Source organism: Macaca thibetana, chromosome 20, assembly GCF_024542745.1.
Source record: "Macaca thibetana thibetana isolate TM-01 chromosome 20, ASM2454274v1, whole genome shotgun sequence".
Classification (NCBI taxonomy): domain Eukaryota; kingdom Metazoa; phylum Chordata; class Mammalia; order Primates; family Cercopithecidae; genus Macaca; species Macaca thibetana.
The window spans coordinates 30,992,204-31,018,234 of NC_065597.1; the positions used below are offsets into that span (position 1 = coordinate 30,992,204).

Consider the following 26,031-nt stretch of genomic DNA (forward strand, 5'->3'; position numbering starts at 1 on the left):
CACTCCAGCCTGGGTGCCACAGCGAGACTCCGCCTAAAAAAAAAAATGGGGAAAAACCAAGCCCAAAGATGGGAAGGGCGGGGTGGAGAGAGAATCAGAGAGAGAGAGTCAGAGTCAGAGATGAGGGAGTCTGTGTGGTGGACTCCCGGGGGTTTCTGGAGCCGGTGAACCTGGCCCCAGTCCTGGAGGGGTAGGCTTGGGTGTTTTCAGAGGGTCTCATATCAGCCCAGATTGAGAACCGACCATGAAGACTGCTTGGCCGTATGTTTGTCTGGACAAAACAAATCAGTCAAAATGCTAGGCCGAGGCAAGGCCAGTCTCTCTCTCTCTCTCTCTCTCTCTCTCAAATGCATGTTACTACGCAGATAGTAAGGGCCTCTGTGACCTTTAAAAATGGCCTAGCGCACACACATGTAAGTGGCCCCCATATTTGAGCCTTGCTGACCCACTTTACAAGGGAGGAAGGTACAGGAAGCTTAGGTTGTTTCCCCAGTTTCAGAGGGCACCGTATCCACACAGCAGTGACTGGGTAGGATCCTGGTCTCTCTCGACAGCCCAGAGTGTGTGGCCTGTCCCTGGAGCAGGTGGGATCCATGCCAGGTGGGGCTGAGTGGTGCTGATGGCCACCCCCTCCTGTCACCCCTGGATCATCATGTTTCCCAATGGGGTCTCCTTTCAGGGCTCTAGTTCACCCCAAAGCTGACCTCTTCCAGTGAGACCTTCAAACCCTTACAGTGCCCCTGCATGAAGTGGCAAAGTGGGGTGGGGGGATGGGGAGAGTGGAGGACGAATTACAGAAGGAGCGCCCCCCGAGGAACGATTGCAAAGACGTGTTTTCAGGGACAGTCCCCACGACCATGCGCGGTGGCCATGATGTCTGGTCTCCCACCTCCGGGAGCTGTACGTCCACCATCCAGTATGGCACCTGGGCACCCCCTCTCCTTTGGCCGCCCCCAGTACTGGGCTCATGGGCAAGTCCTGTGGACTTCACCCTGTGGAACCTCTCCAATCTGCCCACTTCTCTTCATCCCGTCCTCACTCTGTGGACTTCACCCTGTGGAACCTCTCCAATCTGCCCACTTCTCTTCATCCCGTCCTCACTCTGTGGACTTCACCCTGTGGAACCTCTCCAATCTGCCCACTTCTCTTCATCCCGTCCTCACTCTGTGGACTTCACCCTGTGGAACCTCTCCAATCTGCCCACTTCTCTTCATCCCGTCCTCACTCTGTGGACTTCACCCTGTGGAACCTCTCCAATCTGCCCACTTCTTTTCATCCCGTCCTCACTCTGTGGACTTCACCCTGTGGAACCTCTCCAATCTGCCCACTTCTCTTCATCCCGTCCTCACTCTGTGGACTTCACCCTGTGGAACCTCTCCAATCTGCCCACTTCTCTTCATCCCGTCCTCACTCTGTGGACTTCACCCTGTGGAACCTCTCCAATCTGCCCACTTCTCTTCATCCCGTCCTCACTCTGTGGACTTCACCCTGTGGAACCTCTCCAATCTGCCCACTTCTCTTCATCCCGTCCTCACTCTGTGGACTTCACCCTGTGGAACCTCTCCTGCCCAATCTCTTCATCCCGTCCTCACTCTGTGGACTTCACCCTGTGGAACCTCTCCAATCTGCCCACTTCTCTTCATCCCGTCCTCACTGCAGCCCCCTGCAGCAAGTCTCTGTCTCTTTCCATCTCTCGCTTGGCGCCTGCCACAGCCTTCTCCACTGCGCTCCCCAAATCCATGCAGGATAATATATTCCCTCCCTGCACTCCTTTTCCAGTGCTCCAGCCAGACGGGCTTTTCTTTCCTTTTTTTGAGACAGAGTCTCGCTCTTGTTGCCCAGGCTGGAGTGCAGTGGTGTGATCTTGGCTCACCGCAACCTCCACCTCCCGGGTTCAAGCGATTCTCCTGCCTCAGCCTCCCGAGTAGCTGGGATGACAGCCATGCGCCACCACACCCAGATAATTTTGTATGTTTAGTAGAGACGGGGTGTCACCATGTTGGTTGGGCTGGTTGCGTACTCCCGACCTCAGGCGATCTGCCCGCCTCGGCCTCCCAAAGTGCTAGGATTACAGGTGTGAGCCACCGCGCCTGGCTGCCAGATGGACTTTTCAAGACACAAATCTGATCCTACCCACCCTGGCCCCAAACTTTGTGAAGTCTTCCCCGTTGCCGCAGGAGCAAGACGACACCCCTTCCTCGCTGACAAGGACGCGGTTGCACCTTCACTACCTTTGCTGCCACATCTCAGCACCTGCCTCCTCTCGTCTCTACCCCCACTATGGCTGTGTGACCCCAGGTGTATCACTCAACCACTCTTACCTTCCTGTTCTTCACAAAGAATAGGGATTACAGTGAAATGTGCCCGGCTCGTGGCCACTCAGCCCGTGGTAACATGAGCACATCTGGGATCCGACCCTCTACTAAACGCTTCGTCACCTCCATGCCATGGACCCCTCCCAATATCCCTGTGAGCTGTGGGATCTGAACACCAGTTCCCAGAGTGGGAAGCCGAGGCTTGAGAGCCTCAGCAACTTGCCAAGGGAAGGCTTAGACTCTAAGCCCTGGCCAGGCAAACTCCAAGTCCTCGCACTTAAGGGCGGCCAGGCTCAGCGTTCCAGCATTCCACTCGGCCTCCTAGGCTTTTCCTGGGCCGCTGAGTGCGTCGTGGATAATTTCTCTTTCTCCACCCTGGTGACATTTTCAGAGAGAGGAACCGTCGGAAGGTTTCAGGGCTTTCTTGACGTGGGCGTTTCAAGGTGTTGGCGAAAGGACCTCTGTGACCTTTACGAATGGCCTAGTGCACACACATGTTAAGTGGCCCCCATATCTGGTGCCACACAGGCCAGAGCGCACTTCCCGCTCCTCTTATAACGCCCTCACTAATGTGACTGTAACTTCATTAACTCCAGGGGACCAGATCGGATCCTTGTACCGACTGGTGAGTAAGTGAACCTTCACTATAGACAGCGGTCTTTGCTGATGACTAGCTACTTCATTTTTTAAAAATTACAGTGAATCAACTATATGCCAATATTGAACAGTGTCTTCCTCTGTTTTAGCTTCCAGAGCAGCAAAATAAAAACTAAATTAAAACCATCAAAAACAAAAAAGTGTAGTAGTTCATGCCTGTAACCCTAACATTTTGGGAGGCTAAGACAGGAGGATCGCTTGAGTCCAGGAGTTCAGCCTGGACAACGTATTGAGACCTCTAACTCTACAAAAAACAAAAAAATTAGGCAATGATGGTGGTACGTGCCTGTAGTCGCAGCTACTCCGGAGGCTCAGATGGGAAGCTCACTTAAGCCCGAGAGGTGGAGGCTGCAGTGAACTATGATTGCACCACCACACTCCAGCCTGGATGACAGAGCAAGATCCTGATGCAAACAAAACAAAACAAAACAAAACAAAACAATCGACAACTGCAGCATAGGCACAATCATAGTTTTGATTGGCTTCATTTCTGATCATGACCTAGTCAGCAGTGGCCTTCAACAAATCTCACTGTAGCTTGTTGGATGGTCACAGATAGATTCACCTTTGCCCACAGGTTCCTTCTCCCATCCACTCACACCTGTTCATGACGCTGGGCCCAGCATTGCACAAGGCCTGCGGATAGGGAAAAGGCAGCTCCAGACACGGACTTGGGGATGTTCTGAAATAACACGAACAACATCACCCTAAGTTGGTCTGTTTTCGAGCCAGATATTCAGGCATGGATGCTAAGAATTCTTACATGGGCAAGTATTAATATTTGAATGCAGCTGTGATTGAGGTGGAGGTGGAGACAAAAGGCGTGTCTCCCTAGAACATGTTTTGTCCCCACTGCTGGAGGGAATATTCCGTGGCAGCTCCCGCACGCACCCTTTCCCTCCATGTGAGTGGACGCCACACTCTAAGCAAGGTGTTCTGTACTGCAAACTCGGCTTGTGCCTCTCTCCAGCCCTGTGGCCTCGCTGGGCAATTTTTCTAATCTCTTTGGAGCCAATCTGCATGTTGAAAAAGGACAGGTCCCATCTTCAGATCGACACCTGTCCCAGTGCTGCCATTCTGTCAAGGCTCCTCCTTGGAGTGTTTGTAAGTCATTTTTACTGCGAAGTAACCCAGCCACCGGCCTCAGGGGAACCTCCGAGCCTAATTCTAGAGGAGACTAACTCGGTAAGGTTGCCCAAGGTCGCATAGCCCATGACTGCACCGAATCCTGTTTTTATTATTGGCAAAAGGGAGCTGGGCAGGAAATTCAAGGTAAAGCATTTTGTTTTTCCCAGTGAAAATAGCTCCCTTGCCCTGTGCTTGGGAGATCAAAGGCATTCTTGCTCATTGCAAATAATTCAGAAAACAGGAGTATAGAGGAAAATGAAAGGCAAGGTAATTCTAGATAAGCAGAGGGAGATAACCAGAAATGACATTTCTGGGAATTGCCCTATAGTTTGGGAATTTTTTCCTATGATTACCCACAAATGCACATTTATTCTACATAAACGATAACGTGCGCACATTCACGCCATCACTTTTTTATTTTTTTAGAGACAGAGTCTCGCTCCGTCGCCAGACTGGAGTGCAGGGGCGCGATCTCGGCTCACGGCAACCTCCGACTCCCGGGCTCAAGCGATTCTCCTGCCTCAGCCTCCCGAGTAGTTGGGATTACAAGGTGCGCGCCACCAGGCCAGGCATAATTTTTGTACTTTTAGTAGAGAGGGGGGTTTCGCCATGTTGGCCACGCTGGTCTCGAACCTCCACCTCAGGTGATCCGCCCACCTCGGCCTCCCAGAGGGCTGGGATTACTGGCGTGAGCCACTGTGCCCGGCCGCCATCACTTATTTATACTATGTGTTAGCTGTAGGACATATCTAAGACCATGGTCACTGCTGTGCGTGCTAACTCCCGCGCGCGTGCACTCAGGCCCCTCCGGACAGACGCTGGGGACCCCTGACCACTTATGTCTGGGAAAACGCCACCAAGCGCTCCGGAACCTCAGGGCAGGATCCGCCGCAGCAGCAGGCAGGACCCGCTGGGGGCGCACAGCCCACCTGAGACATTGTAACTACAAGTCCCAGCAACCCTTGGTTCGGGGACAAGACGGACGACCGGAGTCCGGAGAGACTACAAGTCCCGGCAGGCATGGCCCAGACGAAGGGACTACGAGTCCCCGAATGCATGGCTCCCCGCTTGCGCAGGGCACCCTGGGAGGTGTAGTCGTTGAGGGAGCTAATGCCTATTCATTCCGTCTCAAAGAAGATGCAAATTCCTCACACCGTCCACTGAGGTGATTTTTCTCAGGCAGGCCACGTGCGTGGGCGAAAAACGGGGGGAAAAAACCCTGGGAAGCCGGTACCATCGCGGAAGAAGGCCGCCTGCGCATGCTCACCAGGAGGCCGAGCGGGAAAAGCGCGCGCAGCTGGCCTCGCTGCCCGCAAGGGGCCTCGCCCCAGCCCCGCCCCCGGCCCCGCGCGCCCGGTGAGCCTGCGCAGAGGGCGGGGGCAGAGCGTCGCGGGGAGGGGCTCGCGGCGCCTGCGCAGAGCGGCGGCTTCTCTCGCGAGGACGGACGCCATTATCGCATCTCCCCGACAAACACCACGAGAATTCCGCAGCCCACACGGTAATTGCAGCTCCCGCAGCCGGTCGCGCCTCCGCCTCCCCCTTCCCGCGGGGCGAGAGCGAGAGCGAGATCTCCCTCCTCCCTCCTCCTCCCGCCCGCCGGGCCGCCCGCGCCGCAGCCCCGCCGCCTCCAACCGCCCGGGCCGGGCGAGCGCCCCCCAGGCCCCGCTCCCCGTCCCCGGCCGCGCCCCGGAAGAGGGGCTCCCGCTTCCTCGCTTCCGCACCCCCGGCCCCGCCGCGTCCCGGCGTCCGTTGAGCCGCGGCTGCCGCAGCCCGGCCCGGGGGCCTCGCGCTCCCGACCTCTGCCCCGGGCCTAGCCCCGCGGGAAGGACCCGGGGCCACGGCGGGGAGACTGGAAGGGCCTAGAACCGCGCCCGGGCTCCTCTGGGGACCGAGTCTCCCAAGGGGTCGCTCCTGCTAGCCAGCCGGGAGCGACAGGCACCGTTTTTGTGCCTCCTCCGTGGCTGTGGACTGGAGCCCCATAGCCCGGGACTCGCACTTGCAAGTCTCTGGCGAGGCAGCGGAAGGGACGATCCCGGGGCGACCGCCGACCCCGGCGAGGACCCCAGCCCGTCCCCCTAGGGGCCCCGATGAACGAGGACTTCGGGGTGCCCCCTCCCCAGCACGTTTGTGCGATTTCTGTGATCTAGTCCTTAAGAAAGGTGGCCGTTTTTTTTTTTTTCCCCCTAGGATGCAGAAAGTAGATGACATTCCATCCACACTGTGTGAGCAAATTGGAGAGAGTACCTTGATAGAGGACTGATGTTTTTCACTGATGAGATGGTAGGGGTTGCCTTGCTATTGGAGAAATACATCATCCCTGAAGAACTGTGAGCAAGTGGAGCGAGTGTGGGCTTTGAAGGGTAGCGAGCTTGCACCCTGACCGGGGAGGGCGCGGGTCACGCAGTTGTTGATGTGGAACAGATAATTGCCCTGTTTGGAGTTGCCTGTTCTGCCCAGGAACGTACTCCAGGGCCTGATGGCGATGGCAGAACTATAGTAAATAATAAGAGGAGGCAGTCGTAGGGGCCACTTTTAGCTGGAAGTTCTTGGGGGACAGAAAAATAACTTGGAGTAGTGAGTGGTTCTGAGTAAGCTCAGGAAACAGCAAAGAAAAACTGGATCTGGTCATTTAACACGCAGCTCGCAAATATCCAGTGCTAGAAGAAAACACCAAAACGCGGTAAAATTCTGTGTGTAGGTCCACTTCCCGTGTCTGGCAATTAAAATAAGAATATATTCTTGCGATGTTGGATTCTGTCATCATTGGCTTTAGTATTTTTATTTTTTGGAGATAGGGTTTCACTCTGTCCCCGGGGCTGGAATGCAGTGTGGTGATCTTGGCTCACTGCAGCCTCGGCCTCGCTGGCTCAAGTGATCCTCCCACCGCAGCCTCCCGAGTAGCTGGGACCACAGGCACCACCACCCCTGGCTAATTTTTGTATTTTTGTATTTTAGAGGGGGTTTCGCTTGTTGCCCAGGCTGGGGCTTTAATTTTTTTAAAAAGAGCATCCATTTGTGATCCACGCTGCTTGGGGGCAGCTCAACATCTCAGGTGCTTCACCATGACCCGGGAGGCAGAGGCTGCCCCCACTTTATAGATGAGGTGGCCAGGCCCGCAGACACTAAGGGACTTGCTCAGATGTACAGAGCCAAGGTTCAAATTCAGTCTATTTGAAGCCTATATATTTAGTATTTTAATTAATATAATGTGTACAATAGGAACATCAGTGAAAGACTTACAATGAAAAGCAGTGGTCCCCTGCCCCACCTCTCAGCCCCATTCTTCAAAGAGGTTTACATCTTGAGTGGTTTCTTTAGGTCATTCTTTATAGCTCTAAGTAAGCTGATGTTTTTCATTTTTTTCTTGAGATAGGATCCCCAGATGTTGGCCAGGCCGTACTTGAACTCCTGAGCTCAAGTGATCCTCAGCCTCCTTAGTAGCCGTTAATACAAGTGTGAGTGACTGCACCTAGTTCTAAGCTGCTACTTGGTTTTACACAGCCTTGACTTTCTGTTACGATGGGGTGATGGAGCCCTTCTGTCATATCCCACCTCTTCTATCCCCTGGACTGTGTGTGTCAGGCCTATGTAAATACTGTTCTCTTCACAAATTGAGTGTTTCCCTTCCTGTACAGCATGTTTTTTTCTGTTAGTCATGGCTCTTCTCTTGGCACTTTCTGTTCCCATCGACTCCTTGCATTGTTTTAAATGATCTCAAGGATAGTGTCAGGTCCCCTTCCTCCTTCAGCCCCTAACCTTTTTCTCATCTGGATGGGTTATTCTTTAGCCTGCAGACGAGCCAACCTGATACTTCTTGCGGCTGGGTGCGTTCAGAAATGTTTTCATCTCGGCTTTGTTCATTTCCACAGGATGCTCTGGCAGGTGCTCTTCCTCTGTGGAGACCCTTCTCCCTCCCTGAACGCTCTTGGATCCTCTCTTTGGTGTTAATGACATTTTACCGTGTGCTGAGGTGTGTGGATTCCTACTCCGGGGACTCTTTGACTCTGGTGCCTTGTCCTTCAGCTCTGGGGAGTTGCCTTGTTCTGTCTGAGAAGTTCTTCCTCTCCAGCTCTGCTCTTCTGTCTTAGGAGTTCCTGTTTGTGATGGACGTTCTAGATGGACCCCTGGAGTTGCATCTTTATCCTTCCTTCTGTGTCTTGTTTATTCTCATTTCTGGGAGAGGGCTTTCATATGTCTTCACAATCAAATTTTTAATTTCCAAGCATGTATTTGTCTTGTTCCTTTTTCACAGTAGCTTATTGTTTTACAAATGCCTCATCTCCATGACTCTAGGGAAACTAATAAGGATTCTTTCCAGTTCCTCTTTGTTCTGATTTCTTGTTTCCACTAATGTCACTTAAAAAAGAGTGTTGGCTTTTTGCTCTGTATGGCAAGTCCTCCTCAAATACTGATATTTACTGTTGTCTGAGGCAGGAGGAGGCTGGCGGAGAGCCCCGGGTCTGTGGGGTGCTTTTGAAAGTCCAGTTTTCCCTCGGGTGATTGGGAGCCTGTACTGTGGGACCTGGAGCGCCAACTTGCAGATACTTTCTCTGGGCTGCTCCGCTTCTTTGGGAGCCCCTTTGCTGGCCGTGGGGGAGTTCGCTCTCCTGTGCGGGACCGACTTGGCAGGTGCAGGTTTGGCCTGTCCGCAGGGCTCTGTGAGGCCTGGAGCGCCACGCCTGTGCCCCGGTGCTTTCCCTTTACCTGGCTGGGTTCTCTGCATCTGTCAGGAGCGTGTTCTTTCTTGTGGGTTTATAACACTCTAGTAAAGATGATGTTAATGGGGTGGGAGGAGGTCACCTGTGTGGCCAGTCACTCCCCTTGAGCAGCGGTTTGAAAGCCCGTTCTATTCACGCCGCCTTCCCGCTGCCTCGTGGCCTTGGTAATTGCCCACAGTCGATGGGATGAGGTGCCAAGCCACTGTTCCACAGCCGCCTGCGAATTGCGGCGTGGGCTGGTGGCTCTGGCCCTGTGGCCTTGGAGGGCTGCCAGCGTACCTGGGCAAGGCCTGGCAGACCCGTGTGGTAGCAGAGACCCTGACTTTGGCTCCTCGCTGGGTCAGTGTGCCAAGCGGGTGGTCTGCCCTGCTGGTTTCCAGGAGGGCCTGCAGTGAAGCAGTGGCGAGCGTACTGGGAGCATGATCTTGCTGCCTGGTAGCTGACTGTCACTGGGAAGTTGTGAGTAGTGAGGTGGGCTCTGTCTTCTGTCTGCCAGAGCCTTGCTAGCAGAGCGGTCCAGGGGCCGGCAGCATCCATGTGTCACTTGGGTATTGGTGAGAAACACAGACTTTTCAGACCCCCCCCCAGGTTCTCATGCAGAATCAGACTGCAGCTGGTTAGCTTTTAATTTTCAGGTAGTTTTTGACTTTACAGAAAAGATGGAAAAAATATTTCACTGAGCTTCCCTGTTCTCTTCATCCGCTTCCCCTAATGTTGACATCTTATGGAACCAGGCATCCATATAAATACCAGAAAGTTCACAGCATTATTGCCTAAATGACAGACCTTATTCGAACTTCAGTTTTGCACCAGTGTCCTCTTGCTGTTTTGGGATCCCCTCTAGGACCCCACACTTAATGTCCTCCTGTCTGTGATATTTACATAGTCACAAAGTATCTCCCCCAGGATGTACATCACAAAGGGAGAAATAAAATTGTAGCCTCTTGGTGGAAAAACCCAGCAGATATTGCGTGAAGCAAGTGATCAGGGTAACACCATCAGTCATAAGATGTTGACACCAAGGACCCAGTGAGACACATCACTTCTCTGGCAGTGTTGCCAGAAATGCAGTCTCATCATGAGAAAATGCTGCACCCAACCCGGGGGATGCTCACCACAGTCCTTGCCAGTGCCTCTCAAAAGTGTCCGGGTCTTGAAAGACAGGGAGGCTTAGAATTTCTTGCAGGCAGGTGGCTCGATGATGTGTGCACCGTGGTCCACACGGAAGGGCTTCCCTCAGCCTTGAGGGAGGTGAAGGAGTAGGGGCTTGGGGGCTCCGGGCACAGGTGCTGGGCGGGGGGCCTCAGTGGTCTTGTAGCTCCCCTGTCACGCTTGTTAGCCTTTGGGTTCCTCGTCTTCATTGATACTGTACAAATCCCAAAAACTCCAGTTATACGATTAAGTGATTTACATGACATGGCGTCGCAAGGCTGACTTGAAAATGTCCGTGTAACTCACAGCACCAGTTTAGCCACTGAAATCTAGAGAAACTAAACATTTCCTCATTTGGAAGGAAAGACTTCTGGGGGAAAGTAAATTCAAGGGTCTCAATGAGAATGTCTGAGATGAAAGCTTTAGAAAGCCCTCCCTGTGCCTGAGGTAGATAAACATCTATGTTTTCTCTTCACACGGGTGACGGCGGTGAAAGGATGACATCATTTGGCTTGGTCAGCAGAAGTGCTCTGAACCATCCGGAACTTTGGGGGCTGTGGGAAGGAGTTTCAGGAAGTTGAAAACATTATTGGGTGGAATTGCACTGTTGCAGTTTGCTGTGAAACAGCTACGCTTGTTTTGTTCGTCAGCTGCTCCTGGGGCCCTTCAGCCCCGGCAGGAGAAGAATGAGGCCAGCGATTGGTACACGGCCTTCCCAGCCGCAGAGCTGCCTGCTTTGGTTGTAATCGTAGGCAAGCTCAGGTTTCTGCATCTGCATGTCCCGGTGGGCTCGCCTGGGACTCCCCTTTGTCTGTTGTACAAGACTACTCTGCCCGCCCTTTTGGAAGACAGGATGCCTCCATCCTCAAGGAGTAGAGAAACACTCTCCCCCTCCTCCATCCTGACCCCCATGCAGGGGGTGAAGTGTGTCCCAGAAGCCCCCTCTCCCGGGTGCCATAAGTCTCCGAGAGGAGCACCCCGGGGCCTCCGTGACAGGAGCCCGTGAGTGTCTTTGGTTAAAATGTGCAGGAAGTGTTAACTCCTAAGCTGCCAGCAGATGGTGGGCCGAGATGCTGTGAGGTCACAGGAACTTGATTCCTGTTGTGAAAGAGCCGCTCTGCCCCTTTCGCGACTACACTCGGTCAAGAACCCTCCAATTTGATGAAACGTTTTGGATCGTCACCGTCCATGGTGGCTGCTCCCACGTGAGGTGTCTCTCTGCGGAGGGGGTCAGCGGTGGTGGAGGATGCCGCAGTGCTCCAGTCGGAACCCACAGGTTACCAGCTTACAGCGTGGGAGCTGTGGAAGGATACAGGGAGAGGAGGCTGCAGTGAAACACCTGGGAAAGCTGGGCAGAATGGAGCGGGGGCGGATATTGGCCATGGTCACCTCCCCTCTGCTCGTCTGTGTCCACGTTCTGTCGTCGTCGAGACCAGATCCTGTGTGGACCGGGTGGGCCGGTGTGGAGTCCTGTCAGGCGACCTGGGGCGGTTTTGAGCCAAGCCCACGGAGGCCCGCAGCAGGGCCCTGTGCTGACAAACCTTTCGCTAATAACCAGTTGCCTTCTGTGTCTGAGAGAAGGCCGTTGTGGCCTGTAGTGATTTTCCTTTTCCCTCAAGATGAAAAGTCATCAACTATCTGGAAGCAAAACTTAATCTTCCTGAAAGTAGAAACGTGTTTGCATGGAGCCGGGAGGGAGAACTTGGTGCGTGCTTGGCATTTCCTTGCTGATGTGAATGCACTTCTCGTAAATGTGGCAGAACGCCTTCACCGTTCACCAGAAGACACAGCAGGGGGAATTGGGCCACGGTCCCTACTGTCATCATGGCACGCTGCAAGCTCCGTGGGTGGTGGTGGCCAGGGTGCGGACAACCACTGCCAATGCGTATCCTCATGTGAGCTCAGCTCTTGTGTCGGTGGGAGCTGGGGTTGGGTCCCTGAGCAGAGTATCGCCACCGCCAGCCTACATTTTGTGCTGGAATGCTTCCCTGAGATTCAAAAAGTTCACACCCTACGTGTTTTTAGACCGAATCTGACACAGAAGGCTGGGTGCCCTGTTTCCCAGCTAACAGTTGTTGTGGCTGTCAGTGGGCAAACACAGTTTGCAATAATTGGCCTGTTGTCTTATAATTTCTGGTTCTCTTTGTAGTGTAGGTCATGTTAGGTGGTGGTCCTTGGTCACTTGTGCCACGTGCCCTCATGTTCTTGAACTCTGAGTCCCTAGAAACTGGCACTGGTCTTATTTGAGTGCATTATTTTTCAAACTTTGGATCTGAACCCAAATCAATTGAATGGGCCATGGCTAGCATTAAGAATACTGGATAAAAAGGAGCGTGTCTTGGATAAAAAGGAGCGTGACTTGGAGTGGCTAAGGGGTAGGTATCAACTCAGGACACTTGCAGTGATGAGTGTATGAACTTATCGTAGCCCTGGTCGAGAGCGTGGAAACCACTCTTGTGATGTGGGTCTACTAGCGGATGGTTACGCACAGCATTTGACTGAATTTGGGTAACTCTGGATGTAGTGTATAAAGTATTTTTTAAAAGACCATTCACTGGGCCAGGCATGGTGGCTTATGCCTGTAATCCCAGTGCTTTGGAAGGCGGAAGCTGGAGGATCACTTGAGCCCAGGAATTGGAGGCTGCAGGGCTGCAGTGAGCCACGATTGTGCCACTGCACTCCCGCCTGGGTAGCAGAGTGAGACCCTGTCTCAAGAAAAAACAAACAAAAGCTATTCCCCTTAAGCCACTGGCTTAGGGCTGGCTGTAATTGAACATGTGGCCTCTCATCCAAGTTCATTTTAATCTGTGGTAATCAGACTAATAACCTCGCAGTAGAAAACCCACCAGTGAGCTCAGCGGCACAAACTCACAGCCCAGCAACGTTTGCAGAGGGGAAGGCCCAGAATGCTTGGAGGCTTCAGGATCCATCCTTCGCAGAGAGAATTCTCATGGGGGAGGGAGAACCTCGAGGCTCCTTGGGAGTGAGGGGAGCATCCTCAGCATGATGTTCGCACGTACGCCGGGGACTGGGTGGTGACACCATGCATGCCCACGAGGGTGGGGATCTTTGTGGAGTTCACCGATGGATCCCAAAGGCCCAGAACGGGACGGCACGCTTTTCTGCGAGGGGTCAGAGTATGTTTCTGGCCGTGTGGGGCGTGGGATGTCTCGTGCTGCTGTGAAGCCGCTCACTCTGCTGTCGTGCTGAAAAGCAGGCACCTTATTTGTGGACACTGACATTTGAGTTTTATGTAATTTTCTCATCATGAAATGTTGTTCTTTTGTTATTTTTCTGTTTTAAAATGTAAAACCCATTCCTGGCTCACAGGCTGCATAGAAGCAGGTGGAGAGCTGGGCTGGGTTGTGGGCCCTTGCGTGCCACCCCCTGACCTAGAGTGTGTTTGCCCTGGGAAGGAATAGGACGAGGTTGTGTAGCGAGACAGTGGCTGAATGGGGAGAGGCCTGGGCCCTGCACAGAGGAGCTGAGGCGTGAGGCTGCCTGCGAGGGAGGTGGCTGACCAGGCTTGGTACTAGCAGGCTCTCTGGGGAGGAGGCCCTGTGGGGGAACAGCGCTGGCCTCAGCCACAGGAGGGCTTGGCAGCCATGGTCTTCCTGCTGCAGCCCGTGTGGTTTTGGGAGGGATGCACAGAGCATTGGGGGACAAAGAGACGGCCAGATCAGAGTGTGTGTGGCAGAGGGGCGATGCCTCCCTTCAGAGCCATGGGCGCCAGCGTACTTGGTGAGAGGCCAGGTCCCAGGTGAGGGGGTGGGCTGAGGGCGAGTCAGGGAGGGGGAAGCCTCGGGATGTGGAAGGGCGAGACGAGAGCAGGGTGATGAGGGCGGGGCCACAGAGAGGTGCCCTGGTGGGACTTCTGGTAGTATTCTTGGGGAGAAAGATAACGGAAGTGAGGAGGGTTCAGCTGTGGAAGTGCTGGGTGACTGATCCGAGTGACCATGGCCTAGACGGGGTTTAAACCCTGGACTGAAGAAAGTGCCGGTGAGAGGTCAAGGCAGGAGATGAAGACCTGGGGGTGACAGGTGTCCCTGGCACTTCCTACCCCCGCCCTGGGAGATGGTCCCCAGGGGCACCTTCACTGGGGGCTGGCCCTCATGCACACCAGCCAAAACCCCTGCCCACCTTCTGGGGGCTTCTGGAGCAGAGCAGAGGCCCCGCGGACCATGAGGATGGCTGCAAGGAGGGGACGTGTGAAACACTTGCCGAGTGCAGGTGCCCACGCAGCCAGGAGCTTGCCTGTAGGGCTCGTGTCTGACACCTGGGAGATGGATTTCAGTCTGACGGTGGATCTGGATCTAGATGGCTTGCTTGGGATTCAGCGAGTGGGAAGAGACCGCACTTGAGGATGGGCTTAGGTGAGGGTTTGGAACATGCTTGAAGAGTTTGGCAGGCAAGGATTTGGTCGTAGCAGGTGGATCACATTGTGTATTGGGAGGGTTTTGCTATTTTTATCCTAAAGACATACTTGTTTGCAAACCTTTATTTTGGAACAGTTTGAGATGTGTACGTATGTGGCAGAGAGAGCGTAGGGAGTAGCCCAGTTTCTCCTGCTGTTGACAAGACGCCTGACCGCAGTTCCGGCACAGCGTTGGGCATGCCCGGCCGACTCAGCAGGTGAGCTGTGTCACGAAATCAGTGATTCTGCTCTGATAAAACGGAAAGTCCACGGAGAGCACTTTCGTTGTATTTTGAAGTTGGTGATTGTTGAGGGATTATTTGAGTTGCTAGTTGAACTAGCTGCTTTTTTCATGCAACACTGTAAAAGAATAATTGACGATTTATTGACATCTCTCACTAAATGAATGAAGTTAGCCTGTCACCTCAAAGAAGTCAACTAACAGTGTTTGTTGCCAGTGGTAAAGTTTGAGCTGTCAGGTAAAGTTGGAGTTTTGGGAAGTTTGTCTCTGCCACCGTGAGCCCGAGAGCGCCCAGTAAAGAGGATGCCAGTGCTAGTGCTGATGAACTGTATGCTTTGGATATTAGAGACTGAACACGCGCAAGAGCTGCCTAATTCGGTGAACCAGCATTTTCCAGATGATTGATGCAGGATCATGCCTGGGTAAAAGATCGTTTACAGTACAAGTCAAGCCAATGGATTTTAAAGCCATAAAGTGCGGAAGCTCATGGATACAGTTCAGATTCCACATTGCAAACAGCCTTTAAGGAAAAATAAAACACACTTGTTGCATTTTGGTGTGGTGTTAAAGAAAAATCTCCACAATTATCTGAAGAGGCTCTTAAAATACTTTTCCCTTGTCTAACTGCATCTCCTTGTGAGGCTGCATTTTATTTTTTTTGTACTTTTTGTAGAGACAGGGTTTTGCCATGTTGCCCAGGTTGTTCTCGAATTCCTGGACTCACAGAATCTGCCCCCCGGGCCTCCCAAAGTGCTGGGATTACAGGCATGAGCCACTTTGCCTGGCGAGGCTGCATTTTTGTCATATGCGTCGACCAAAACAACGTATCACAGCAGACCACAAGTGGAAGCAGATCTAGTTGTTTTCAATTAAGCCGGGCATTAGAGATTTGTAAAAATGTAAAACAATGTCCGTCTTCTCACTGAGGTTTTGTTGTTGTTCTTTGGAAGCTATAGTTATTTTTCATAAAACTTGTTTTGTATGTACTATGAATGTTGGTCCCCTTTCAAACTTGTGTTCAAAGTTGATCCCCAGTGTCACAGTATTAAGACGTGGGTCTGTTAAGAGGTGATTGGGTCACAGGGGCTCAGCCCTCAGGAATGCGTTAGTGCATTTATAGACTAATGGGCTCTCCTGGTGGTGGGTTAGTGATCATGAGAGGGGTCTGTAATAAAAGCCAGTTTGGGTGTCTCTTGTATCCCCACCAGCAGGAAGGTACTCCCAGATGGCGCCCCTGGACCTTGGACTTCCCAGCCTCCTGAACTATAAGAAATACATTTCTTAGGCCGGGCACAGTGGCTCATGCCCGTAATCCCAGCAGTTTGGGAGGATGAGGTGGGTGTATTAGCTGAGGTCGGGAGTTCAAGACCAGCCTGACCAACATGGTGAAACCCTGTCTCTACTAAAAATAAAAAAAATTAATCTGGTGCAGTCACGTGCGCCTGTAATCCCAGCTACTCTGGAGGCTGAGGCAGGAGAATCACTTGAACCCGGGAGGTGGAGGTTGCAGTGAGCTGAGATCATGCCATTGCACTCCAGTCTGGGCTGCAGAGCGAGACTTTATCTCAAAAACAAAAAACAAAAAACATTTCTTTATGTAATAAATTACCAGTCTCAGATATTCAGTTATAGCAACAGAAAATGGACTAAGGCAGCTTGATACGTAATGTGTTGATTTGTATGATTTTTAAATGAATTAACAAATATTCAAACATTTTTTGTTCTAATTTCAAATATGGCAAATATTGATAGGTATAATTTATACAAGTACAAGCCCTTCGGGATCCTCAGTAGCTTTAGGATGGTGAAGGGGACCCTGAGGCCGGAAAGTCAGAACTACTGCCTTAGAGCCTACACGTTTCTTAAGATGTATCCCTAGAAATTATGCATGCTCAGGTGAAATTGTGCATGCTAATATGTTCAGGTTTGGAATTGGACCACTCACTCACAAATCTGAATTTTTCTCCCCTTTCCCCCGCAAGCACACGTTTGGAGGGCCGTCTTAAAGAAAAAGCCGTGTTGCCTGAATGATGCCAAGAATAAGTGGAAGCCGTCGGGAGACGTGTTCTTGCTTCTTTCTGATTTCCTGCTTATCTAGTATCTAATCGGTCATTTCCAGTCTTCTTTCCTGTTATTTCCCATCTCATTCTTGTACGTTCCACTTCAGACTGATTTAGGGCAAAAGAAGTAAGCTGAGACTTTTTCACATATCTCGGTTTAATAAAAATGGACTTCTTCGTGTCAGTTCATCCTGCCTTTCTCATTATTTCTTTGTTTCTAGACTTACATCCCAAGAGGATTTGACTAAATGGAATGATTAATTTCTTGGCAGTTTCCTCGTTTCTGGAGATTTAGCTTTTTACCAGGTACTGCTTAGTCTCGTCTTTAAATGGGAGTTCCTGTCCTAATTTTTATGGCTCTTCGGACTTGCCATTCCAACTCAGGTGGCCTGGGAGTCTCCACACGGAAGCCATCCGAGGAGAAGGGCGGTAGGACGAGCTGGGGACGGGCTGGGAGCTTGGTGGCTGTGGTCCCTCCTGTCACTTGACTGTCTCAGGCGGCTTCTCTCCCTGTCGCAGGCACTGTGACTGCTTAGGATTGCACCTCACTCGTGCATGTTCATGGGCGTTCCCCACTCAGTTCCTGAGTGCAGTGCAGGCCAGGCCCTGTGCTAACTTTTTGCCAGCAGGGAATATACTCAGTTCATATTTTTGTCATCCATAAAGTGAGGTAGGTCCCTTTAAGACATGTAAGGAGTATCAATGGCTGTGGAATGCATCTTTTTAGACTGGCCGCTCTGCATGGATCTGATGACGGTAGGTACTGTGATTCACACCACGTCAAAGCCCCGCTCTGGGAGGTGACACATCTGGGCTATATTGTTCCACTTCCTGTGGAAATAACTGCGTCCAAGTTAGATGCAGCCTTAGGGCTTTTCTGAAGGCTTGATAGAAGAAACAGCTCTATGAAGAACGTCTGCTCTAAAAGTACTGATGGGAACAAACCCGTTACGTTGTAAGACCCCCTAATGATGCCTGTGATTCGGCTTAGACAGCGGCGGCGGAGGTCCTGGTGTTGAAGGAGGCCCCGGTGTTGAACACAGGGAGCCTTGCTTGACTTTCCTTGCCGCTGTTTTTCGTGTGATACTGATAATCTATAGCAGTTTATTTTTTAACTTTTACTGTTAAAGCCAAGTTTTATGCCCAGTTACAGTGGGTTTCCTTTTATTCCTCTTCTAATGGCTTTGCGGTTTTGTTTTATGGGTGTCCAATATTTTTGAAATAGTAATAGCAAAATTCAATACCTTTGCAGCTGTGTGTTTCACCGAATGACCAGCTGCCGTTAGCCTTTGCTGACAGTGGGTGGGCACTGTTAGATGTGTCAGTCACACTGATTCCACGTTCATGAACTGAGCAGTTAGATTTGTCACTTAATTATAGCACAGCCCGTACTGAAATCAGGACATGGGCACAACACACTTTGAAAACCTTAATCCTTGGTTTTTAAATAGAATTTCTGACATTCATCATTGTGCACTGGGGAATGACGTCGGTGGTGTGTTCTCACTGGACTCATCACGGATGTATTCACTGGGTATGGCGCGGGCCGGGCCCAGTGCCTGGCCGTGAACACAACCATGCTGATTCCTGCCCTTGTGAAGCTCACCTTCTAGCAGGAGACACTAAGCAAGAGAAATCTTTCAGATGTGTAGTAAGTCAGACAGTAGAGCAGGAAAGGCTGTTGTGCACATCAGTGTTGCTGAGGTGTCCAGGAGGCGTGCAGGGGCGACCAGCGCTGTGGTAGGGCCCCGAGCTGGGTGTGTCCCTGAGAAGCACGGTTCGGAGGCCCAAATGCAGGGTCCGAACGTGGCGGGGAGGAGAGCCCGAGGGGCTGCAGAGGGCCCGTGAGATGGGAAACCCTTGGAGGGCTTGGAGCAGATAAGGGACATAGCCTGGCATGTGTTTTTATGTGACGCCTTGAGTGCTCTTTATTGTGATCACAGCAGAGGTGCAGATGACAGTGAGATGGCCGTGTGTGAGCCAGGTCTGAGGGGCTGGCCTGGGTCTAGGTTGGGAGTGCCGGGCTGGGAAGACGAGGCCGGATCAGGGTGAGGGAGAGGAGAACCCAGGAGGACTGAAGTTTTGGCCTGAGCATCTGGGAAGTGGGTGTTGCTTTAAATTGAGGTGGAAAGTGTGGGAGAAACAGGTTGATTTGAGGTGGGTGCCAGGAGGTCAGTTTGGACGTGTTAGAATGGAGACGACCCCCTAGGGGAGACGCCTAGTAGGTGGTATGCTGTGTGGCCTGGAGTTCACGTGCAAGGTCTGAGCTGTATGCGCCATTGGCATGGAGATGTATCTGAAGCCACAGGCTGATGAGCCGCTGGGTCAGTGCTGACTGAGCAGAGGTCCCAGGGCCGTGCCCTGGGTATCCTCAAGTTAGGAAGTGGATGTGGGACCAGCAGAGAGAGTAGAGGAGTGGGGGCCAGGCAGGGAGGACAGCGTGGGGAGGAGCTAGAATGAGCCGCTCAGGCCTTGTGGTGGGGAGAGTATGGGCAGCATTTGGGCTGGAGCAGTTTTTGGGGGAGTAACTGAGTGACAACCCGAAGCGGGGGATCTTGAGGCGATGTGAGCACCGAAAATGGAGACTGCAAGTACAGGTGGGGAGGCTTCTGAGGACTTTTATCTGAAAAGGAACAGAGAAATGGGGCTGCAGCTGGAGGGGCAGGAAGGAGGGCGGCAGGCAACATGGGGGAAGGGTGTGTGAGGGTGATGCTGAGGGACCAGGGGGAGGGGTGCTGACTGGGTGCGGGGCACATGCCCGAGGAGCGTTCTTGGGAACTGAGAGGGAGGACAGCAGGATCACCCGCTGAGCCTGAGGCGCAGAGGGTCCAGGAGCAGGGAGAGTTGGCAGGGCTGGGCAGGGCTGGGCAAGCTGGGTGCGGCTCGTGGCATCAGGCGCACCTGAGGTTGATTGGCTGTGGATTCTCTCCCTATCCCTGCCCGGATGTGTGGGTCCCCATCCCTTGGTGGCTGAGAGGTGGATTTAAGGCCGGGTTAAAGGTGGTTCTGTAAAGTTTATCAGGATTTGATGTCGTTGACCTTGTCTGTAGACACATCACTTTGTTTTAGAAACAGTTTCACAGGTAATAAATAAATAAGGCCTATGGAAAGCTCAGCAGTCCAGGAGGGTGGAGTGGACAGGAGAGTGAGGCTCGCGCGGTTGGAGCGTCCCTGCTCTGGGTAGCCTGAGGTTTGCTGTTCGTCATCCCCGACCGTCTTGTACGTGTTTGCACACATGGACAGATGACCACACGTGGTGGACACCATGTTTAGGAAGCAGAATTGGGATCATATCGTCTGCACTGCTGTGCAACTTTCCACTTGTGTGCCTTCCTGTCGCTGTCATATTCTGGAGGTCTTTCCATTTTGTTTCACGTGATTAAATCAGTCTCATCCATGTGAATGACTTTGTGGAGTCTGGCAGTCTGGGTGGGCCTGGATTCTTCACCACTCCTGTTCTGCTGGACATTCACGGTGTTACTCTGGGCTGTAGGCCCTGCTTTTCCATATGTGCCCTGAGCCCTGCACCTTTTGGTGGACTTGGTAGGGTTCTGAATAGTCGTCACAGTAAGAGGCTTGCTTGAGCATTAGTCTCAGTCCAGCTGTTTTATTGTATTAAGACTGGACTATCCCCAGGACTTCTGAGAAATAGCAAATTTAATTTGCCAAAATAGCAACCACAGGCATTGCTGTGTTCTAGTTTTCTTGGGCTTGTTGCCCTAGTTTTTTCTATTGAAATCTTTACTGTTAGCAGAATTTTAAATGACTCTTGATCCTGGCAACAGAGGCGTTCTGAGTAAACAACTTGAATGGTGTGTGGTGTCCTCATTTGGAAGAGGTTAGGATTCAGGATTTAATGGTGAATGCAGAGTATTTTCTGAAGCTACTTGCAGAGCTTTTAGAAACTAGGAAAAAGCTTGAATTGGACATTTAAAGCTATTTCCACCAACCCCTTAAGGGAGGCAGGAATTTAACCTGGACTCTGGGGACCCAGGGCCAAACGTTTGTGGAAGTGCCTCAGGGCATATCCTTGGGTTTAGTCTGGCTGCATGTGGTGGGCTCCAGAATAGCCTGTTTTGAACCAGGTGGTTGGTTATTTTCCTTTGCTTTGAGGAAGTCCGAGGCAGACAGCCTGGGCCTGTGTGGCAGCTTCCTGGATGGGCGGGGCCTGGGCTCCTTCCTTCCAGGGCTTTGCTCCTCGGTGCCAGCCCCTGCTGTCTCTTTCCATGCCTGCACCAGTGGGAGGAGGAGCAAGGAAGAAGGGACGAGGCCAGAGGCCAGGGCCCCTGAAGGAGGTTTCCCCAGGGGCTTCCGTGTGCCACTTCCAGGCTTGTGTCACAGCCTGCTGTGGGACAGGCTGGCAAGGGAAGTCCGTGTCTGATGCCCCGCACACCTAGATGTCAAGGGCTCTTCCATGAGCTCTGGGGAGAGCAGTTACTGGCACCGGCAGCCAGGAGTCTCTGGGATTAGGGGAGCCTGTGAAACTTTGCAAAGTCTTGTCTGTCTGTACTTTTTCCCGGAAAAGGTTCTTTTATTTATTTTTTTTTGTATTTTAAGTAGAGATGGGGTTTCACTATGTTAGCCAGGCTGCTCTCCAATTCTGACCTCAGGTGATCCGCCCACCTCCTCCTCCCAAAGTGCTGGGATTACAGATGTGAGCCACTGCACTCGGCTGGCAAATAATAATATAATTGTACATTTTATTTTATTTTATTTTAATTTTATTGTTTTTTGGTTTTTGTTTTGGTGTTTTTGAGACGGATCTCGCTCTGTTGCTGAGGCTGGAGTGCAGGGGCACGATCTCGGCTCACTGCAACCTCTGCCTCCTGGGTTCAAGTGATTCTCCTGCCTTGGCCTCCTGAGTAGCTGGGATTACAGGAGTGCACCATCACACCCAGCTAATTTTTGTATTTTTAGTAGAGACGGGATTTCACCATGTTGGTCAGGCTGGTCTTGAACTCTTGACCTCATGATCTGCCTGCCTCAGTCCCCCAAAGTGCTGGGATTACAGGTGTGAGCCACAGCGCCTGGCCTTTTTTTTTTTTTTTTTTTTTTTTTTTTTTTTTTTGTATTTTTAGTAGAGATAGGTTCACCATGTTGGCCAGGCTAGTCTCGAACTCCGACCTCAGGTGATCTGCCTACCTTGGCCTCCCAGAGTGCTGGGATTACAGGCGTGAGGCACCGCGCCTGGCCCGAAAAGGTTCTGTAGTGTTTTTGTTTTTTTTTTCTTTTTTTTTTTTTAAGGTTCTGAAAGCAGTCTGTGACCCCAAAATGTTTTAAATGCACCAATGCCAAGGTTGGTTGGGTGGTTTTTGACTGAGGACTACTGGTTTCATTAAGAAGTTTAGTTGGCAGGGTGCGGTGGCTCATCCCTATAATCCCAGCACTTTGGGAGGCCGAGGCGGGCGACTCACCTGAGGCTGGGAGTTCGAGACCAGCCTGATCAACGTGGTGAAACCCTGTCTCTACTAAAAATACAAAATTAGCCAGGCGTGGTGGCGTGTGCCTGTAGTCCCAGCTACTCAGGAGACTGAGGCAGGAGAATTGCTTGAACCCAGGAGGCGGAGGTTGCGGTGAGCCGAGATCTTGCCATTGCACTCCAGCCTGGGCAACAAGAGTGAAACTCTGTCTCAAAAACAAAAAAAAGGTTTTATCCCTTTAATAATCTTTGCTTCTGGTTCTTAATTTGGAAAAAAGGCGGCTGTATTGGTGACATGTAGCTTTGATCTTCAAGCTGACTATCAGTGACTCTGAGCTGAAAGGTCCTCTTCAGAGGACACAGGTGTAGCGTCACCACGTAAATTTCACGCTAGTTGCACCTGCCAGGGCACCTCAGTCAGGCCATGTGGCTTCTGCTTCCCTGGAGCAGCTCCGAAGGCTGAGCACGACCCCAGTGTTGATTCTAGCACCAGTGTTTGAAGAACGTGAGCGTGCGTAGGTGGAGTTGGAATGGACCCTACCCCCACAGCTTAGATCTGCATATTTTCCTGTCCGATCCTTTTTTAGAAGTATACTTCTTTTTCTTTTTGAAAAGGTGATAAATGCACATGATAAAAATGGAAACATTATTAAAGGATGAAAAGTGAAAAATAATTTCCTTTTCACCCGTGTCCCAGGCTGTTGTCGGTCTTGTATATCTTAACCCAGAAATACTCTGTGCATATCTAACATACTTCTTAAAAATAAAGCATGTCGTCTGCACTGCCCTCGTCCACACTGCCCTGCCCCGTTGATATTCACGGGATCCTGCACCTTGGGAGCTGCTTCTCAGGGGCTCTTGTTGACTCCTGAAGATGTACGTGGTATATTCATCCTTAGCTGTGCAATGCTGACATCCATTCTTTTGCTGCTAAAAACAATGCCTTAAGTTGTTTTGTTATGGGTTTTTTTTTTTTTTTTTTTTGTATGTAGGTCTTTGCACGAATGTATGTGCTGGCTGAATGCTGTGTGGGGCATGACCAGGTTAAGGGCAGTGGCCATGTAGTGTTTTGATAGCTATTGCCCTTCAAAGAGGTTGTACCCATTTACACCCCCAGCAAAAGTGCAACAGCTATGTTTTCTGATATCTTCTGGCTAAGTGTATCATACTTTGTGATTTTTGCCAGTCTGATTGGTGAAAAATGGTGTCTTATTTAAATTTTTTAAAAAAAATTACACAACAGATTGACTATCGTTTTTTTTCTTTTTTTTTTTGAGACGGAGTCTCACCCTGTCACCCAGTCTGGAGTGCAGTGGTGTGATATCAACTCACTGCAACTGCCGCCTCCACAGTTCAAGCAGTTCTCCTGCCTCAGCCTCCCGAGTAGCTAGGACTACAAGTGCGCACTGCCACTCGCGTCTAATTTTTTGTATCTTTAGTAGAGATGGGGTTTCACCATGTTGGCCAGGCTGGTCTCGAACTCCTGACCTCGTGATCTGCCCACCTTGGCCTCCCACAGTGCTGGATTACAGGCATGAGCCACCATGCCCAGCCTGACTATCTTTACATAACTTCTTTTTCTGGAATTTCATTTTCATTTCCTTATGCTCATTTTTGATTAGGTTGATTTTTTTTTTTTGACAGAGTCTCGCTCTGTCGCCCAGTCTGGAGTGCAGTGGTGCGATCTCGGCTCACTGCAACCTCTGCCTCCTAGGTTTAAGCAATTCTCCTTTCTCAGCCTCCCTAGTAGCTGGGATTACAGGTTTGTGCCACCACGCCCTGCTAATTTTTGTGTTTTTAGTAGAGACAGGGTTTCACCATGTTGGCCAGGCTGGTCTTGAACTCCTGACCTCAGGTGATCCACCTGCCTTGACCTCCCAAAGTGCTGGGATGACAGATGTGAGCCACTATGCCTGGCCGAGTTTCCTAGTTTTGATTTTGATTTTCCTATTTGCATTTCTGTGATGTAGTTTAGCATGTTCTTCTGGCCTCTGTATTTCCTGTCACTTAGGAAGTGTTAGGATTCTAGAAGCTTAATTAGATTGAGCATTTTTGTTTGTTTGTTTGGTAGGGGAACCTCCCACATAGATGGTGTTGAATTCTTCATTAATGAGGCAGGGTAGTGTGTGTTTTTCTGTTTCTGATGGTAAAAGCCGCCTCTGTTACCTAGATTCTTGATTTATCAGGGATTGCAAAATGATGATTGTTCTTTTGTTGGAATACTTTCATACAGAGAAACATTCTGGTGCTTATGATTTGGTTTTTCAGTGATATGATTTGTATAGAAAGGCAGAATAAATGCTTGATTTTTTTTATTACCATTAAAAAATTAAAGGCTTAATAATATTATGAGCTCATGAATTTAAAAATATTTCCCTTTCAGCCCAGTGAAGTTGTTACTGTTGTTGATAGTCTGCTTTTCCTTGTTCACAAGGGCATCAGGGATGATAGAATTGCACACAAGGCAAGGCGTTCTCAGAAAGAACTCTGCTGGCCGGGCACGGTGGCTCACGCCTGTCATCCCAGCACTTTGGGAGGCCGAGGTGGGCGGATCACCTGAGGTTGGGAGTTTGAGACCACCCTGGCCACATAGTGAAACCCCGTCTCTACTAAAATACAAAAAGTAGCCAGGTGTGCTGTTGGGCACCTATAATCACAGCTATTCAGGAGGCTGAGGCTGGAGAATCGCTTGAACCCGGGAGGTGGAGGTTTCCGTGAGCTGAGATCCTGCCCCTGCACTCCAGCCTGGGCAACACAGTGAGACTCTTATCTAAAAAAAAAAAAAAAAAAAAAAAAAAAAAAAAGAAAGAACTCTACCACTTCCTATGGCCACTGAATGAACATTGTAACATTGGTTTTTGTTAGTTTTTGAAAGTTGTTACATTTGTTTTTTATATGTACTCCCAGTTCCTCCCAGTTTCAAGCAGTTACCTTGTGTCTGCATTTAGCACATAGCCTTGCATAGTGCTCCTTCATCTCCTGTGTCTCAGTTCCGTCTGGAGATAGGGCGCTCCGCTAGCCGCTAGCTGCTCTTCCTGATGCCTCTGCAGTGGTTTGGTTTTCCGAAGCTTGTTTGTTGCTAGTGCCTTCAGGAGGGGATTTTGGGAATATTGTCCTCTGAGGACTGGATGCTGCCTTTATACTTTTTTTATACTTTATACTTTAAAGTAATTTTGTCTGGATATAAAATTTTTGGCTCACATTTCTTTCCTTGTGTGTCTTAAATATGCTAATCCTTTTTTCTGTTGGAGTTTGATAATCTAATTTTCTTTCCATTATAAGTCACCTAATCTTTTGCTTGGATGGCTAAAGGAATTTTTCTTTAAATAATGTTTTTGTTGGGCTGGATCTTGGTGTTGGTGGTTCTGTTTTTGTTTTTTTCCCCTAGGTTGTGGCGTATCCTTTTTTTTTTTTTTTTTTTTTTGAGACGGAGTCTCGCTCTGTCACCCAGGCTGGAGTGCAGTGGCGCGATCTCTGCTCACTGCAAGCTCCGCCTCCCGGGTTTACGCCATTCTTCTGGCTCAGCCTCCCGAGTAGCTGGGACTACAGGCGCCCGCCACCTCGCCCGGCTAGTTTTTCGTATTTTTTAGTAGAGACGGGGGTTTCACCATGTTAGCCAGGATGGTCTTGATCTCCTGACCTCAGGATCCGTCCGTCTCGGCCTCCCAAAGTGCTGGGATTACAGGCTTGAGCCACCGTGCCCGGCCGGTGTATCCTTTTAATGCGTAGTTTCAAGTGCCCCCCCTCCTGTTTTCTGGAGAGTTTTCTTGAATTACAGTTTCTAGTATTCCATTTCACTGCTTTAGTTTTCACCTGTTTTCGAGACAGGGTCTCGGTCTGTTGTCCAGGGTGGAGTCAGCCTTGCCCTCCCAGACTCAAGTGACTTTCCCGCCTCAGCCTCCTGAGTAGCTGGGACCACAGGCACGT

At 50.9% G+C, this 26,031-nt stretch overlaps 4 protein-coding genes across 21 annotated transcripts in view; 2 read left to right on the plus strand and 2 right to left on the minus strand.

Moving 5' to 3' along the window:
- The window catches only part of CA5A (carbonic anhydrase 5A), a 68,040-nt gene extending 61,201 nt beyond the window's left edge, over window positions 1-6,839 (minus strand). Inside the window, exon 1 of the mRNA XM_050773746.1 lies at window positions 6,345-6,839. The gene's annotated coding sequence lies outside the window, so the exon portion shown is untranslated. The remainder of the gene's footprint in view (window positions 1-6,344) is intronic.
- The window catches only part of KLHDC4 (kelch domain containing 4), a 723,698-nt gene that overhangs the window by 249,229 nt on the left and 448,438 nt on the right, over window positions 1-26,031 (minus strand). The gene's annotated exons all lie outside the window — the stretch shown is intronic.
- Window positions 5,483-26,031, plus strand: part of BANP (BTG3 associated nuclear protein) — a 128,377-nt gene continuing 107,828 nt past the window's right edge. For 12 of the 18 annotated variants that reach the window (XM_050773629.1, XM_050773633.1, XM_050773630.1 and 9 more), the window contains exons 1-2: window positions 5,523-5,598; window positions 6,288-6,380. In XM_050773629.1, the coding sequence (XP_050629586.1) occupies window positions 6,360-6,380 (21 nt within the window). In that variant the 5' untranslated portion in view covers window positions 5,523-5,598; window positions 6,288-6,359. Of the gene's footprint in view, window positions 5,599-6,287; window positions 6,381-26,031 lie in introns of all 18 variants that reach the window. The other 6 variants (XM_050773635.1, XM_050773644.1, XM_050773637.1 and 3 more) reach the window with 2 other exon arrangements.
- Window positions 9,041-18,435, plus strand: LOC126944326 (uncharacterized). Its single transcript, XM_050773748.1, has 2 exons — window positions 9,041-14,602; window positions 16,608-18,435. The coding sequence occupies exon 1, from the start codon at window positions 11,217-11,219 to the stop codon at window positions 12,117-12,119; it is 903 nt and encodes a 300-aa protein (XP_050629705.1). The 5' UTR covers window positions 9,041-11,216; the 3' UTR covers window positions 12,120-14,602; window positions 16,608-18,435.

What these genes read in the sequence shown, in the direction of transcription:
- LOC126944326 (XM_050773748.1), top strand. Translation starts at nt 11,217, where the DNA reads ATGCCGCAGTGCTCCAGTCGGAACCCACAGGTTACCAGCTTACAGCGT.